The sequence below is a fragment of the Micropterus salmoides genome, unplaced genomic scaffold (assembly GCF_014851395.1).
Source record: "Micropterus salmoides isolate LMB-PRFRI ecotype aquatic unplaced genomic scaffold, ASM1485139v1 Ms_hic_scaffold_3, whole genome shotgun sequence".
Taxonomy (NCBI): Eukaryota; Metazoa; Chordata; class Actinopteri; order Centrarchiformes; family Centrarchidae; genus Micropterus; species Micropterus salmoides.
The window spans coordinates 38,843,586-38,856,700 of record NW_024042261.1 but is presented as its reverse complement, the minus strand read 5'-3'; the positions used below and the strand labels follow the sequence as shown (position 1 = coordinate 38,856,700).

Here is a 13,115-nt window from a genome sequence, read left to right as displayed (position 1 = left end):
TAATGTTTAGATCCCGTTTGAATTGTTTTCTAAATGATGCACAATGTTCGTTAGCTTAAAAGATAATTTAAGAAAGTCGCAGTTTGTCTTAAAACAGTTGAAATAAAAGACCACAAGTGTCAAATGTGACGTCTGTTTCTCTCAATAACTGAAGAAGTCACTGAAGCAAAATTTAAAAAAAAAAAAAAAAAAAAAAAAGAGTTTAAAACTGTTTTTTCAGTCTGTGCTAACTGACACAAAGCAACTTCTTCACAGTGGCTAACGTCAAAGAGTTTCCATGTGCAGCTGCTGTGATGAAAGGACCAGGAGAGGTTGCATTAAACATCAGGTGAGACACACCTCTGCGTGGGAAATTGCTAAGCTTCCTAGCTAGTAGCAAGCAAGCAGTGAACGTTAGCTTAGCATTACAGCGCTAACATGTTGGTGATGTGTATTTTGTGAGACGACAGATGTAGTTCATTGAGCGGTTTCACACAAAACCTAAATGTTACTTTACCAAGACACTTTACTTTACTTTAAGACAAACTGCGACTTTGACTTGAATTATCTTTTAAACTGAAAAACGTGTGTAATTCAGGACTCAATTCAAACAGGAACAAAACACTCGTTTGTTCAACTATTTTTTTCTGAACGGTCTCTCAGATTAAGTTAGAAGCAAGACTAAATGACTGAAATTATGAAATAGAAAATAAAATAGGCAGAAAAGGAATCTGAACTTTAATAATCCATCAATCAACTCGTTTATCCTCTAGCCCGATCGTGTGGGGGCGCCCCCACACGGACAGTTGAAAGCCTGACGTATAATATGGACCTGATCGGATGCAAGTTGATCCTAAACACAGTGTTTGGGCTTTTTGGTGTGAACTTCCTGCAGGTGTAAAAGAAGAGTTCAGAGAGCACAGGTGAGTTTCTGTTGAGTCTTTATTAAGAAAAGTATCTGATCCATTGCAAACAGACGGGCTAAACACACAATCAACACACCGACTCTGAACCACATCTGGGATCAGAGTCGCAGTGTTGCCGGCGTGAACTCACTTTACATACTTCTGTACAGCCGCTACGGGAGCAGAGAGGGGACAAAATGGACTGAGGAGGAGGTCTGGCGAGCCTATTAGCAAAACATCTTCACATTCAGAGGCAAAGAGGGCGACGGGGAAAGAGTTTGTTCTTAAATCCAGTATCAGAAAATTAGTAAATATTTTGGACAAAAACTGTAAAATGTCACCAAAATGATCCTGAAGCGGGCTGCGTTACGAACTGTTCCTGTTTATGTAGCCAACAGCTAACATTAGCTAATGTTATTGACTTAGTTACATTAGCTTTCCCACCAAGTCATCTGACTGCTAACATTAGCTAATATTATAGATTTGGGATATAAACATGAATGCTAATTAGCTGGCTTTGAGGTAAAGCTAGTGCTAACATTAGCTGACACTGAGGATCCAGCTGGTTTGGAGCTGGTGCTAATGTAGCTGCTAACATAAGTTCATCTTATGGACCTTGCTAGTTTGAGATTTAGCATATGTATCTGACTGCTAACATTAGCTAATGTTATGAATTTGGGATATAAACATGAATGCTAATTAACTGGCTTGGAGGTAAAACATAGTGCTAACATGTAGCTGACTGCTAACATTAGCTAATGTTATTGACTTAGTTACATTAGCTTTACCACCAAGTCATCTGACTGCTAACATTAGCTAATGTTATTGACTTAGTTACATTAGCTTTACCACCAAGTCATCTGACTGCTAACATTAGCTAATATTATAGATTTGGGATATAAACATGAATGCTAATTAGCTGGCTTTGAGGTAAAGCTAGTGCTAACATTAGCTGACACTGAGGATCCAGCTGGTTTGGAGCTGGTGCTAATGTAGCTGCTAACATAAGTTCATCACAGGCCTTGCTAGTTGAAGAGATAGCTAATGCAGCTGTCTGACATTAGCTAATATTATGGAGTTGAAGCTATTGTAATGCTAACTTTAGTTAACATGGTGGTTTATGCAGCTAACTGCTAACATAAATTGGGAGATAATATTAAAATAAAGTTAACATAGCCTGAATGCTGAAAACAGTTAGCTTTTATTTAATGGATCATTTTGGAGAAGATTTTATATTTTGTGTCCAAAGACCAGATGAGTTTACAGCAGATGTCACGTGATTTACAGACCTGAGGAGGGAGGGGGGGGGGGGGGGGATTGTGTTCAGGCACAACACATTAAAAAGAAAAAAAGTGAATAAATCCTACGGAGGTTAAAATCAGAGCGGCATCCGGTTTCCTTCCACGCTGATTTTAACAGCGTGACCCGGTTTCGTCAGGCGGCGGATGTCTGCGATTCTACGCATCTGTTTATCGACGCGGGACATCCCCTTCTTCATCGGACCCTGCAAGGATACACACAGAAACTTAACAGTAAAACAGGAAGCTGCAGGAACAGACACAGAAACTTCACAGTAAAACAGGATGCATGTTCAAGGAGGCTCGGACACATTTAACCCTTTAAAAAGGATTTTCTAATAACACACAAACATTACAGAACTAATGAGAAGACTTTAGCTGATGTGTCATTAGGGTTGGGCCGATAGACGATGGCTGACAGGCATCATGACGTTGAGCCGGCATCGTGATTGCAAAACATATCTCAAATTTTCACATTTTTCCACCCTGTGAAAGCAGCTTTTATTGACCACGAACATTCTTCTTATTGTTTGCTTTGCACCTGCCTCGGCGTTCTCTTCTCCCCACAGTCCGACACACTCACCCGCCTGCACCTCAGGTACCGAGTGAAATCTGTGCGAGAACACATGCACATAAGGTGCGCGCGCCCGATGACATCGTCCATCACGATGTTTCACGGTAGACGTCGCCCATGTGTCTCGTGTCTCATCACGCTTTTTCAGGTACCGGATCGAATCTGAGCAACGGATCCGTTCATTAAAGGAGGTTTATGTTGCTGTGAGACACCAGAGACCGTTTTCCTTTTTGTCAGGACGATAGAAACAGCAGAAATATACCGAGTCCATGTTACAGACTCATGCACCAGGTGAGGGGGGAGTCAGGGGTCGAGTCAGGGGTCTCAGGGGTCGAGTCAGGGGTCTCAGCGGAGAGTCAGGGGTCGAGTCGGGGGTCTCAGCGGAGAGTCAGGGGTCTCAGCGGTCTCAGCGGAGAGTCAGGGATCGAGTCGGGGGTCTCAGAGGAGAGTCAGGGGTCTCAGCGGAGAGTCAGGGATCGAGTCAGGGGTCTCAGAGGAGAGTCAGGGATCGAGTCAGCGGTCTCAGCGGAGAGTCAGGGATCGAGTCGGGGGTCTCAGAGGAGAGTCAGGGGTCTCAGCGGAGAGTCAGGGATCGAGTCAGGGGTCTCAGAGGAGAGTCAGGGATCGAGTCAGCGGTCTCAGCGGAGAGTCAGGGATCGAGTCAGGGGTCTCAGAGGAGAGTCAGGGATCGAGTCAGCGGTCTCAGCGGAGAGTCAGGGATCGAGTCGGGGGTCTCAGAGGAGAGTCAGGGGTCTCAGCGGAGAGTCAGGGATCGAGTCAGGGGTCTCAGAGGAGAGTCAGGGATCGAGTCAGCGGTCTCAGCGGAGAGTCAGGGATCGAGTCAGGGGTCTCAGCGGAGAGTCAGGGGTCTCAGCGGAGAGTCAGGGGTCTCAGCGGAGAGTCAGGGGTCTCAGAGGAGAGTCAGGGGTCTCAGAGGAGAGTCAGGGATCGAGTCGGGGGTCTCAGCGGAGAGTCAGGGGTCTCAGCGGAGAGTCAGGGGTCTCAGAGGAGAGTCAGGGGTCTCAGAGGAGAGTCAGGGATCGAGTCGGGGGTCTCAGCGGAGAGTCAGGGGTCTCAGGAGAGTCAGGGGTCTCAGCGGAGAGTCAGGGATCGAGTCGGGGGTCTCAGAGGAGAGTCAGGGATCGAGTCGGGGGTCTCAGCGGAGAGTCAGGGATCGAGTCGGGGGTCTCAGCGGAGAGTCAGGGATCGAGTCGGGGGTCTCAGCGGAGAGTCAGGGATCGAGTCGGGGGTCTCAGAGGAGAGTCAGGGATCGAGTCGGGGGTCTCAGAGGAGAGTCAGGGGTCTCAGGAGAGTCAGGGGTCGAGTCAGGGGTCTCAGAGGAGAGTCAGGGGTCTCAGGAGAGAGTCAGGGGTCTCAGGAGAGAGTCAGGGGTCTCAGGAGAGAGTCAGGGGTCTCAGGAGAGAGTCAGGGGTCTCAGGAGAGAGTCAGGGGTCTCAGGAGAGAGTCAGGGATCGAGTCAGGGGTCTCAGCGGAGAGTCAGGGGTCTCAGGAGAGAGTCAGGGGTCTCAGGAGAGAGTCAGGGGTCTCAGGAGAGAGTCAGGGATCGAGTCAGGGGTCTCAGCGGAGAGTCAGGGATCGAGTCAGGGGTCTCAGCGGAGAGTCAGGGGTCTCAGCGGAGAGTCAGGGATCGAGTCAGGGGTCTCAGCGGAGAGTCAGGGGTCTCAGAGGAGAGTCGGGGGTCTGACAGGTTTCCTACAGACAGCATCGTGTCTGTGGGGAACTCTGCAGGTCTGTAGCAGCACTGCACGCTGTCACACCATGCAGCAGGACTTACTGCCCCCCTCAGGCCGGCAGCAGGTACTACAGGGGCATTCTGTTGCCCTCGATGCTGATCTTCACAGCTCCCTGCGGGCGGTGCATTTTCCTCTGCTCGGCGAAGCGGCGCTTGTGCTTCTCCAGCCGGCTCAGGCCTTTCTTATAGCCGCTCTACACAGGACCAATCACAGCTAAGCTGAAATGACCTCACTTCCTGTGCACAGACAGACTTCCATGCTAGAATCACACAGCTACCCTCAGCATGTGTTCTGCCCCCCTGTGGGGTAACAACCCAAATCTGAAATGTTGATTAATAACAATAAAGTAACCTGAACTTTATTAGATTAATTAACCACCAGCTGTTTGCTGCATTTAAGAAGTTACATAATTAAAAGCTAAACAGTTAAATGACGGCAACAAGGAGAATTTCTGTATTTCTGAAGATGTTAATTTCTTTTCAGGCACACATTACCAGCTGCTTCTCTACCCGTGGGCCCCTGATGGCCCCTCTAAATAATAAACTCCACATTAAGGCTCCATCCACACGACTACGACTCTGGCGTGAAGACTGCGTGTACTCACCCTGCTGGACTCCATCTCCACGTTCCATTTGGGTCGGACGACGTAGTCTTTGTTGGAGGGCATCGGCACTCGAGCCCTGGCGCAGAACCCGGGGTCGCCGGGTCGCAGAGCTCTGCAGGGAGGAGGTTATGGTTAACGCTTGAGCACACGCCCACTTTGACGTCCAGAGTCTGTAAAATCTAAAAGAGAAGCTTACTTCTCCTCTCCGGTCAGCTGTTTCTCCAGGTCCCTCCGAGGCGTCTGGCCCCCCGAGCTGCAGACAGACAGGAAGGAGAGAGATGAATTAGCAGGAAGTGAGTGAACGCAGGCGCCAGGACGGGACTAGGGTTGGGTATCGAGAACCAAATCTCCAAGACTCGTGCGTTTGGATCCTGCTCCTCGGTTCCCGACTTCCTGCATATCTCAGCTCCTGACTGAACTGCAGACTTTTACCGTCCGTCAAAGTGTCTCTGATCTGCCAGCAGCCGCTACGCCGACCTAACGTCACCTCACGTGTTCCGTCAACAAAGCGTGAAGAAGAGAGTCCTTCTGGTTCCGGTCCTGGACCGTGGCGGACCGCAGCAAAAGCTCCAAAGTTTGGCTCAGCTTCACTAACAAACTGCAGCAGCTGCAGTCAGGAGGTTCGGTGCGAGAGAGGAAGCAGCTCCGACGTGACGAAGGCTGTATAAGAATAAAACGATACCCAACTCTACTGACGTGCAGGAGAACCTGAACCCGAGCAGAAACACCAGCAGCAGAGCCTCCATGCTGTTATTAACATTCTCCACCTCACAGCAGTTAGTCAGCTGATCGTTAGTGCCGTCAACACCGAACGGCTCGGACATCAGAGACGTGACAGTAGAGGAAGGTCCTGCAGACGGCGCTGGATGTGGGGGCGGAGTCAGCCTGCCGCTCTCAGCGTGAGACTCCTCCCACAGGATCCAGAAGCACTTTCAAGCAAATCATGAAGGAGGCGGGACTTGCAGTGCAACCATGCAATTTTGTGACTGAACCTGATTGGTGGAGAGAAGACATCCGGTTCCTCCGCCCTATCGACCTTCTGAGGTTGACTGGGGGGGGGGGGGGGGTGAAGAGGAGGAGTGGAAGAAAGAAGTGAAGAAGAGGAGAGAGAGAGGAAGGGAAGCAGCTGTGGGAACATCAGCAGTCAGAACAGATGTTGGTTTGGAGACCTGGGTCAGGGAGGTCAGGGGAGGTCAGGGAGGTCAGGGGAGGTCAGGGAGGTCGGGGGGGGGGGGGGGGGGGCAGCAGAGGGTAAATGTCATGGATCAGGAGTGGTTGACCTACCTTAGTCTCCGTCTCTGAGGCATCTGCTGGTCCAGGTCTCTCTGCTGGCGCTCCTCTCTCGTCATCCCCTTGTAGTTGGACGTCAAACCGAAGATCGGCCGCGACCACTCATCTGGACAGACGGCAGAGGTCAGCGCTCTTAAAGGGAACTTCGCTATTTATCAACCTGGACTTTATTCTCCCGTGTTTTTGTGAAAGACCATTAAGGCCACCGGACTCCACCGACAAAAACGTTAACTTCATGCTCACACGATCCACCGTCCCAAAGCTAAAATCCTCGTGATTCCACCAACGCAAACATTTCAAGATACGATCGCCACAGCGGGTCCAATCAGCGCCTGAAAGTGACGCGACCTGAAGCCTCACAGTAACTTAATCCAACGATGCCGCACCGTCTTATAACCCTAATAACTCTGATTTCAATGTAAACAAATACGACAGCTTGTATTCAAATTAGCCGCTGAACTTTGACCTTTTGAGTGGCACCAAATCCGACCCAATAGGAGCTCACGTGTCACTTTCACAGCCTTCAATAGCCAACGAGAGCCCGCGCTGTGAGGAAGGGCCGGCCCCTGTTATTTCCTGCGTAGGCCGAGCCAATTGCAACCAGCTGTGCCGATGACTGGCGCTTCCTGTAGCCAATAAACATCCAGCTTTAAGCAGGAAGTTCATAAACTACCAGCGGAAACACACGACGCAGCAGCAGCCGCCTGCCGCCAAGGGGGCGGGGCTATTTTAGAACAAATACACTGAGACAGACAGTCAGAAAAACCTGTGGAAAATAGTCATTTTTCATGGTGTTGGTATGAAATGTAAACTTGTTCGAGGTAAGTTAAGGCTTTATGCTGCGGCCCTACAGTGTTTCCCAGCTGTAGTTATCTGCAGGGATTTGTTGATAAATCTATTAGTTTTAGTGTGTTTAAACTCATATTAATCAGTTCCAGTAGGTCTTACAGTCATTCTGACTTTGGGGTCAGACACTCCAGAGTGTCTCTTTCAGAGACGCCCAAAAGCAGGCAGATACTCCAGATGGTTCGAGAACTAGATTCAGTTTGCTTTGAAGAGGTTAAAGGGTTGAAAACGAGTCCCACAATAACACAGTAACCAACAGATGGAGGCAGATTTAAAATGACTATTTTTATCAATGGAGTCTGGTGGCTTTCGAGGAAGCGAGAGAGAGACGGTTTCTGGTTAAAGAGAAAAACTCTCTCTCTGTTGGGATCCTTTCAGTTCCGTCAGCGGCAAAAACAAGTTGCTCACGTGCCTCCGTTAGACGCCTGAATGCAAAGAGAGGTTCTTACTGATGAGTTTGAGAGCGAGGTCTTTGTTGGATCGAGACTCTTTGGGATGTTTGTAGAGAAACATGACGGAGCGTCCGATGCCGCTGTGCTTCAGAGTCTCCTGACTCACGCTGGGCAGCTGCAGGGAGGAAAGGACACAGTGAGACCCTGAGCTTCGTCTGCAGGACGTCCTCACGCCGCAGCCGCCGTACTCACCTCCTGCAGGATCCTCAGGAGCTCCTCCCTGATCCTGAGAGCAGGCAGCGACTTATCCGGCAGAGGACTGATCCACTCTTTAATGGCCGACATCACGCCGCTGTCGATGAACGTCTCCTTCAAGTCCTGCCTGAGGGACAAACACCACCACAACAACATTAAACCTTTGAGGTTCAGCCTTTTGAAGCGTTTCCTCTTGTTTCGATTGGTCTATAATTTAAATAATCCTGAGCTGCAGGCCTGTTCGCTACCGATGAATCACGTTCTTACTTCTTCAGGTGCATGACGACCTGCGGCAGCAGAGTGAGTTTCTTCAGCGCCGGTTTCTTCTGGCTGTTCAGCGTTCGGTCCTCCTGTTAGAGGAACACACCGTCAGTGTCACGGGAAAAAGCAGCGCTCACCCCGAGGCTTTTATTTTGACGGGGACTCACCTCTGCGGCCTCGTTCATCTTGGTGATCATGGCGCTGACCACGTCGTCCGCGTCGCTGATGAACGTGCCCCCGTCGCGGTGCCGCCTCTTCTTGCTGTTCATGGCTTTCCGCCGAGCGAGCATGATGTCGAAGTCGGACATGAAGCTGGTGCTGAAAACGCGCGAGAACACGAACACGCTTCAGCTCCACGTGTTCAGGTCAGTTTATACTTCTGTGGCCTGATGAGCGACTCCCCAGAAATGTAACTACACGCCGCGGTGACGCAAACAAACGAGCGGACGCCCCGCCAGCACGAGTTTAAATGCCCAACACGGCCACAGGAGAACAAACTGACCTTGTGATTTTCTCTTTATCCATTTCTGTACATATAAAACAAATAAATAAATAAATAAATAAATAAAAGGATCTTTAATTCGTTAGCGACTCACTCTTGGCCGCTGCGGTCGACGCCGTCGTCGGAGTCGGACTCCTCCTCCACCTGCTGCTGCTCCTTCGCCTCCTTCTTGGCCCCGTCCAGGTCCTCCTGGTTGAACCCCTGCAGGCGGAGGAAGGAGACCCCGTGTCACCCGACATGTCACGAAGCCTGCGGCGTTTCCCCTCCCAGAGCCGTACTCACCGTGAACTCCTCCTCCTCCTCGTCTCCGGACTCCCCGAAGATGTCCGCGATCATCTTCCTGAGGAGCAGAGGTCAAAGGTCACACAACTTTCCCAAAGAAAACCTGAATCGTCCTTCTGTGCTGTGGTTTGACTTACTCCTCCTCGTCGCCGTCTCCAGACTCGCTGTCGCTGCCGAACAGCGCCTTTTCGTCCTTCTTCCCCGCCGCCGCCTTCGACCCCTCGTCGTCCTCGCTCCCGCTGTCTGAGCCGAGCTCTCGCAGTTTGGCGGCCATGCTCTTATCGGGCCCGCCGACGTCGCTGTCCGAGTTCTCGTCGTCGGACACGGCGCGGCTCCTCTTCACCGCTGAGGAGAGAAAACACAGCGTGGTTACCGCACGGCCAAAAGTATGCGGACGGCAGAGCGTCCCGTCTTTGGAGGTCAGTGATCTGATCTTACCTGGCTTGTCTGCCTTCTCCTCGTCTTCATCCTCGCTGTCGGACAGGACGGCCTTCTTCCTCTTCACTGAAACACACAGAACATGTCAGAGAGGGAATCAAACAGGTGTCGGGTTTCAGCTGCGGCTCCGCCCACGCGCTGGTCTGGGGTCAGTACCTGGCTTCTCGTCCTCGCTGTCGTCCCTTTGCTCCCTCTCCTCCTGCTGCTCCCCATCACTTCCTGCTGCAGCCTTCCTCCTCCTCCCCCCCTCCTCCTCCTCCTCACTGTCAGACTGCATCACAGCCTTCCACTTCCCTCCTCCTCCTCCCCCCCCCTCCTGAGGTTTCTCCTCCTCCTCCTCAGAGTCTATCTGTGCCGCCTTGCGTCTGGCAGGCGTCTCTGTGTCAGAGTCACTGTCTGCGTTGGACCGCCGGTCGGGGGACGCCGCAGGTTTGACGCCCTCGTTCTCTGAGTCGCTGTCTGCGGCCGCTTTGGGCCCCTCCTCCATGTCCGAGCTGCTCCCCCTGCGCTTGGCGGGAGACGACCCTCCCGCCTCCTCGTTATCTGAAGCTCCGCGTTTGGCGAGCGACTCCGCCTCGTCGTCCGAGCCGCTCGCCTTGCGTTTGACCGGAGAGTCCTCGTCGCTGTCGGCGGGCCGAGGAGCCTCCGTCTCTGAGTCACTTTTATTGTCACGGCGGCCCCCGGGAGCCTCGGCCTCCGAGTCGCTGTCGCCTCCTCTGTGATCCTCGTCGTCGGAGCCGCTGGCCGCCCCGCTGGCCTCCATGGCGTGGGGGGCGTCCTCGTCGTTGCTGCCCTCGTCCTGTTGAAACAAACAGCGCCGGTCATCAGAAACACTTTATCGATCCCCGAGGGGGCGGAGCCGTTTGTTCTGAACGCCACCATTAACAAGAACACTACAACATTTTGTGTTTCAGATCTTCAGAGTTCTTTAAAAAGACGGCGTGCTGACCTCAGACTGATGTCTGTCGCTCCTCATCTCCTCGCCGTCTGACCCCTGGTGTTCGTCCTGAACCGGAGTGCCGCCTCCGTCATCTGCAGAACACACAACAGGTCACAAACACACCTTAACGGTCCCGCCTGAGAACACGGCGGTCTCCTGCACCGTGGCGGCTTCAGTACGGAAAAGATTTCAGGATCTTCTTCAGCCTGCACACCAAACTCCATTCAAAAAGTTATATAGTTTTATATCGTCAGCCTGTGTGACTGAAGGCCTCCTGGACAGAGTTTGTTTACACGCTGCATGTGAGGAAGTTTGAATTTTTATAGAAACCAGAAGCTGAGAAAAGCAAATAATTTCAATTAGGAAGTAAAATAAACAACAAGAAAGTTACAAGCTGTCTTTTATTTTTAAATGCTTCACAAACAGGAGGAGATTTCATAAATAATATGCTGCAGTATTTGTGGTTCACAGGTCTCCTTCATTTATTATTATTTTTAAATATATAAAACTCTTTAAAACAAGCTGCTTGTAATGACTGTTTTCTTGAGCTGTGCACAGGCAGGTGTGTGTTCACGTGATCAGGATGGGACCACCTCATTTGTACTTATGAGGGGCAGCCTGAAGCCGAAGAGAGACACGTTTCCTGGTCTTTAATAAACACAGCTGCTGACATACGTCTGTTAGAAATGTCCTGACCCTGAAACTTAACACAGCTCTCCCCCCACAGGCTGCTGTCCAGCCCGGGTCACCGTCAGGTAAAGTAATTCACCTTGAAATCAGAGAGATTACAGCCTCTTCTAGCAGCGCTGCACGCCGAACTCCGTGCACAAATCGCGTATTTTAAGGTTCACGAGTAAATAATTCACTGTGATAAAATAAAAATATGTAGCGAGAAACCGAATAGGTATAACTCGGGACTGATTTTCAATTCGGCATAAATATCGAAACATTAAAATAAACACATCTAGTTTTCTGACCTATTCTCTCCCCACACCATGAAAGCACTTCGGCGTTCACTCCGCACGGTTCTAGCCGACAGGAGGCGACTTACGAGCGGATTCAAGTCGTTATGTGGCCCCTGATTCTGCCTCAGTCACAAAACACAAACAGCCTCATCCAGTAAACACGTTCAAACGTGAATAAGACTGAGAACCGGGGCCGTAAAACGCTGCCTGCCGCCGAGGGTGAAGCCGAAACGGGACACATTTCCCGGTCTTTAATAAGACACACTGCTGCTAACCTCTGTTACAAATCTCCTTCCTATGATCCAGGACCCGGGCCCGAGTCTTATACCGGACTCCCCACAGGCTGCTCTCCTGCACGGGTCACCGTGAGATTCCAGGCCCTTCTACAGCCTGCGCGCCGAACTCCGTGCACAAATCGTGCATTTTAAGGCTAACGAGTAAAAAACAAACACATTTCGTAACATACACCACGGAAAAACAAAAAAAATGTCCAATTTAGGTCTGACTTTTAATTCGGCATGTATCCCAAAACACTAATAAAGATATGTAGCTTTCTGACCTGAGCTAAAACGGGACACATTTCCTGGTTTTTAATAACAAACGCTGCTGCTGAGCCCTTTAAATCCGCAGTATTTTAAGTGAAGTTCGCCGTTAGTGAGTAAACGTGAGTTAGCAGTTAGCTTGTTGCTCAAACAGGAAACAAAGCAGCACAGTGTTTTTTTACCGGAGCGGCTCCCGGACACGAAGTCGTCCTCTTCTCCGTCCATGTTCAGGCTCAGATCCGAGCACGGGGGCGGATTTCTGTCTTTCACTCAACTTTAATATCAGAGCGGGAAAATAAAACCCGATCAAAAAGTAACGATAGGTTGCGAAAGCTAACAGCAACAACTAGCTACTGTAGCCCCCGAGATCCAAAATGGTGGAACTTCCGTCATATACGCATGTGTGTAAAATGCGCGGTCGCCTCTCAATGACGTAAAGCAAGTTCTTTTAAAAAATAATTGCAATAATAATAATAAAACCTTTATCATCAACCGTAAATTAACAACATTAATAAAGTCTGATTGTTATTTTAAAATAATGTAATTTTTTAAAGTGTTTTCCTTTGGTCCGCATGAGTGACGCGTCGCCCTCCTGTGGCCGCGGTGTGTAACTACACCGATGTTTGTGTGTAGTTACGCACGGCGGCCACAGGAGGGCAGTGAACAGACACGATCGTATAAATGGCTTTATCAAACTCCCCCCCCCCCCAGTGTTGTGATTTACATGTTTTTATTATTATAATTCAGTTCAAATTAGCTTTATTGGCATGAATGTGTAACAAAAATATTGCTAAGGCATCATACATGCAACATAAGAACAATCAACCCCATACATTTCATCAAACAAGTAATAAAAGCATGAAGTAATCAAAGCGTATGTGTGTTTCTGTTGGGGGAAAAAAAAAGAAATATTAAAAATTTAAATAAAATAAATAAATACTACAGTAAACGTGTGTGTGTGTGTTTTTAACATTTTTAACATATTTTAACATTTGACCACCAGACGACAGTGTAGACGCGTGAATTAACAAACACTCGCTGCACACGCTCACTGTAAAAAGGGCACATTCACTCTCTCAGTATTATGTTGAATTTATTCATATTAATTTTGCCCTCTCTTTCCGTCTTTTTTTCCCTCACATTTTAAATAAATTTTAAAATTTAATTTTAAATAACTTTTAAAATGTGTCGCTCATCTGTTCTATCCCTTTTTGTTGAAATTCTGTACAGGACAAATAGTGCTAAGTATTTTGTAACAGAATGTAAGTGTAGCTTTTGAGTGTCCAAG

At 49.5% G+C, this 13,115-nt stretch overlaps 1 protein-coding gene across 3 annotated transcripts; it reads right to left on the bottom strand.

The window, feature by feature from the left end:
• Positions 1 to 903: 903 nt before the first annotated feature.
• LOC119882568 (protein IWS1 homolog) lies at positions 904 to 12,224 on the bottom strand. 3 transcript variants are annotated; one of them, XM_038692650.1, is made up of 17 exons: positions 12,010 to 12,224; positions 10,330 to 10,412; positions 9,537 to 10,179; positions 9,381 to 9,446; positions 9,080 to 9,287; positions 8,943 to 9,000; positions 8,755 to 8,861; positions 8,326 to 8,476; positions 8,165 to 8,247; positions 7,895 to 8,024; positions 7,700 to 7,817; positions 6,399 to 6,510; positions 6,107 to 6,163; positions 5,311 to 5,367; positions 5,115 to 5,226; positions 4,552 to 4,703; positions 2,283 to 2,388 (listed from the first exon to the last, which is right to left on the bottom strand). In XM_038692650.1, the coding sequence occupies exons 1-16, from the start codon at positions 12,050 to 12,052 to the stop codon at positions 4,578 to 4,580; spliced, it is 2,154 nt and encodes a 717-aa protein (XP_038548578.1). In that variant the 5' UTR covers positions 12,053 to 12,224; the 3' UTR covers positions 2,283 to 2,388; positions 4,552 to 4,577. The 3 variants fall into 3 exon arrangements, with proteins under 3 accessions (XP_038548577.1, XP_038548579.1, XP_038548578.1); XM_038692649.1 differs by lacking the exon at positions 4,552 to 4,703 and having other exon boundaries at positions 904 to 2,388; positions 12,010 to 12,221; XM_038692651.1 differs by lacking the exons at positions 4,552 to 4,703; positions 6,107 to 6,163 and having other exon boundaries at positions 904 to 2,388; positions 12,010 to 12,220.
• Positions 12,225 to 13,115: the final 891 nt, after the last annotated feature.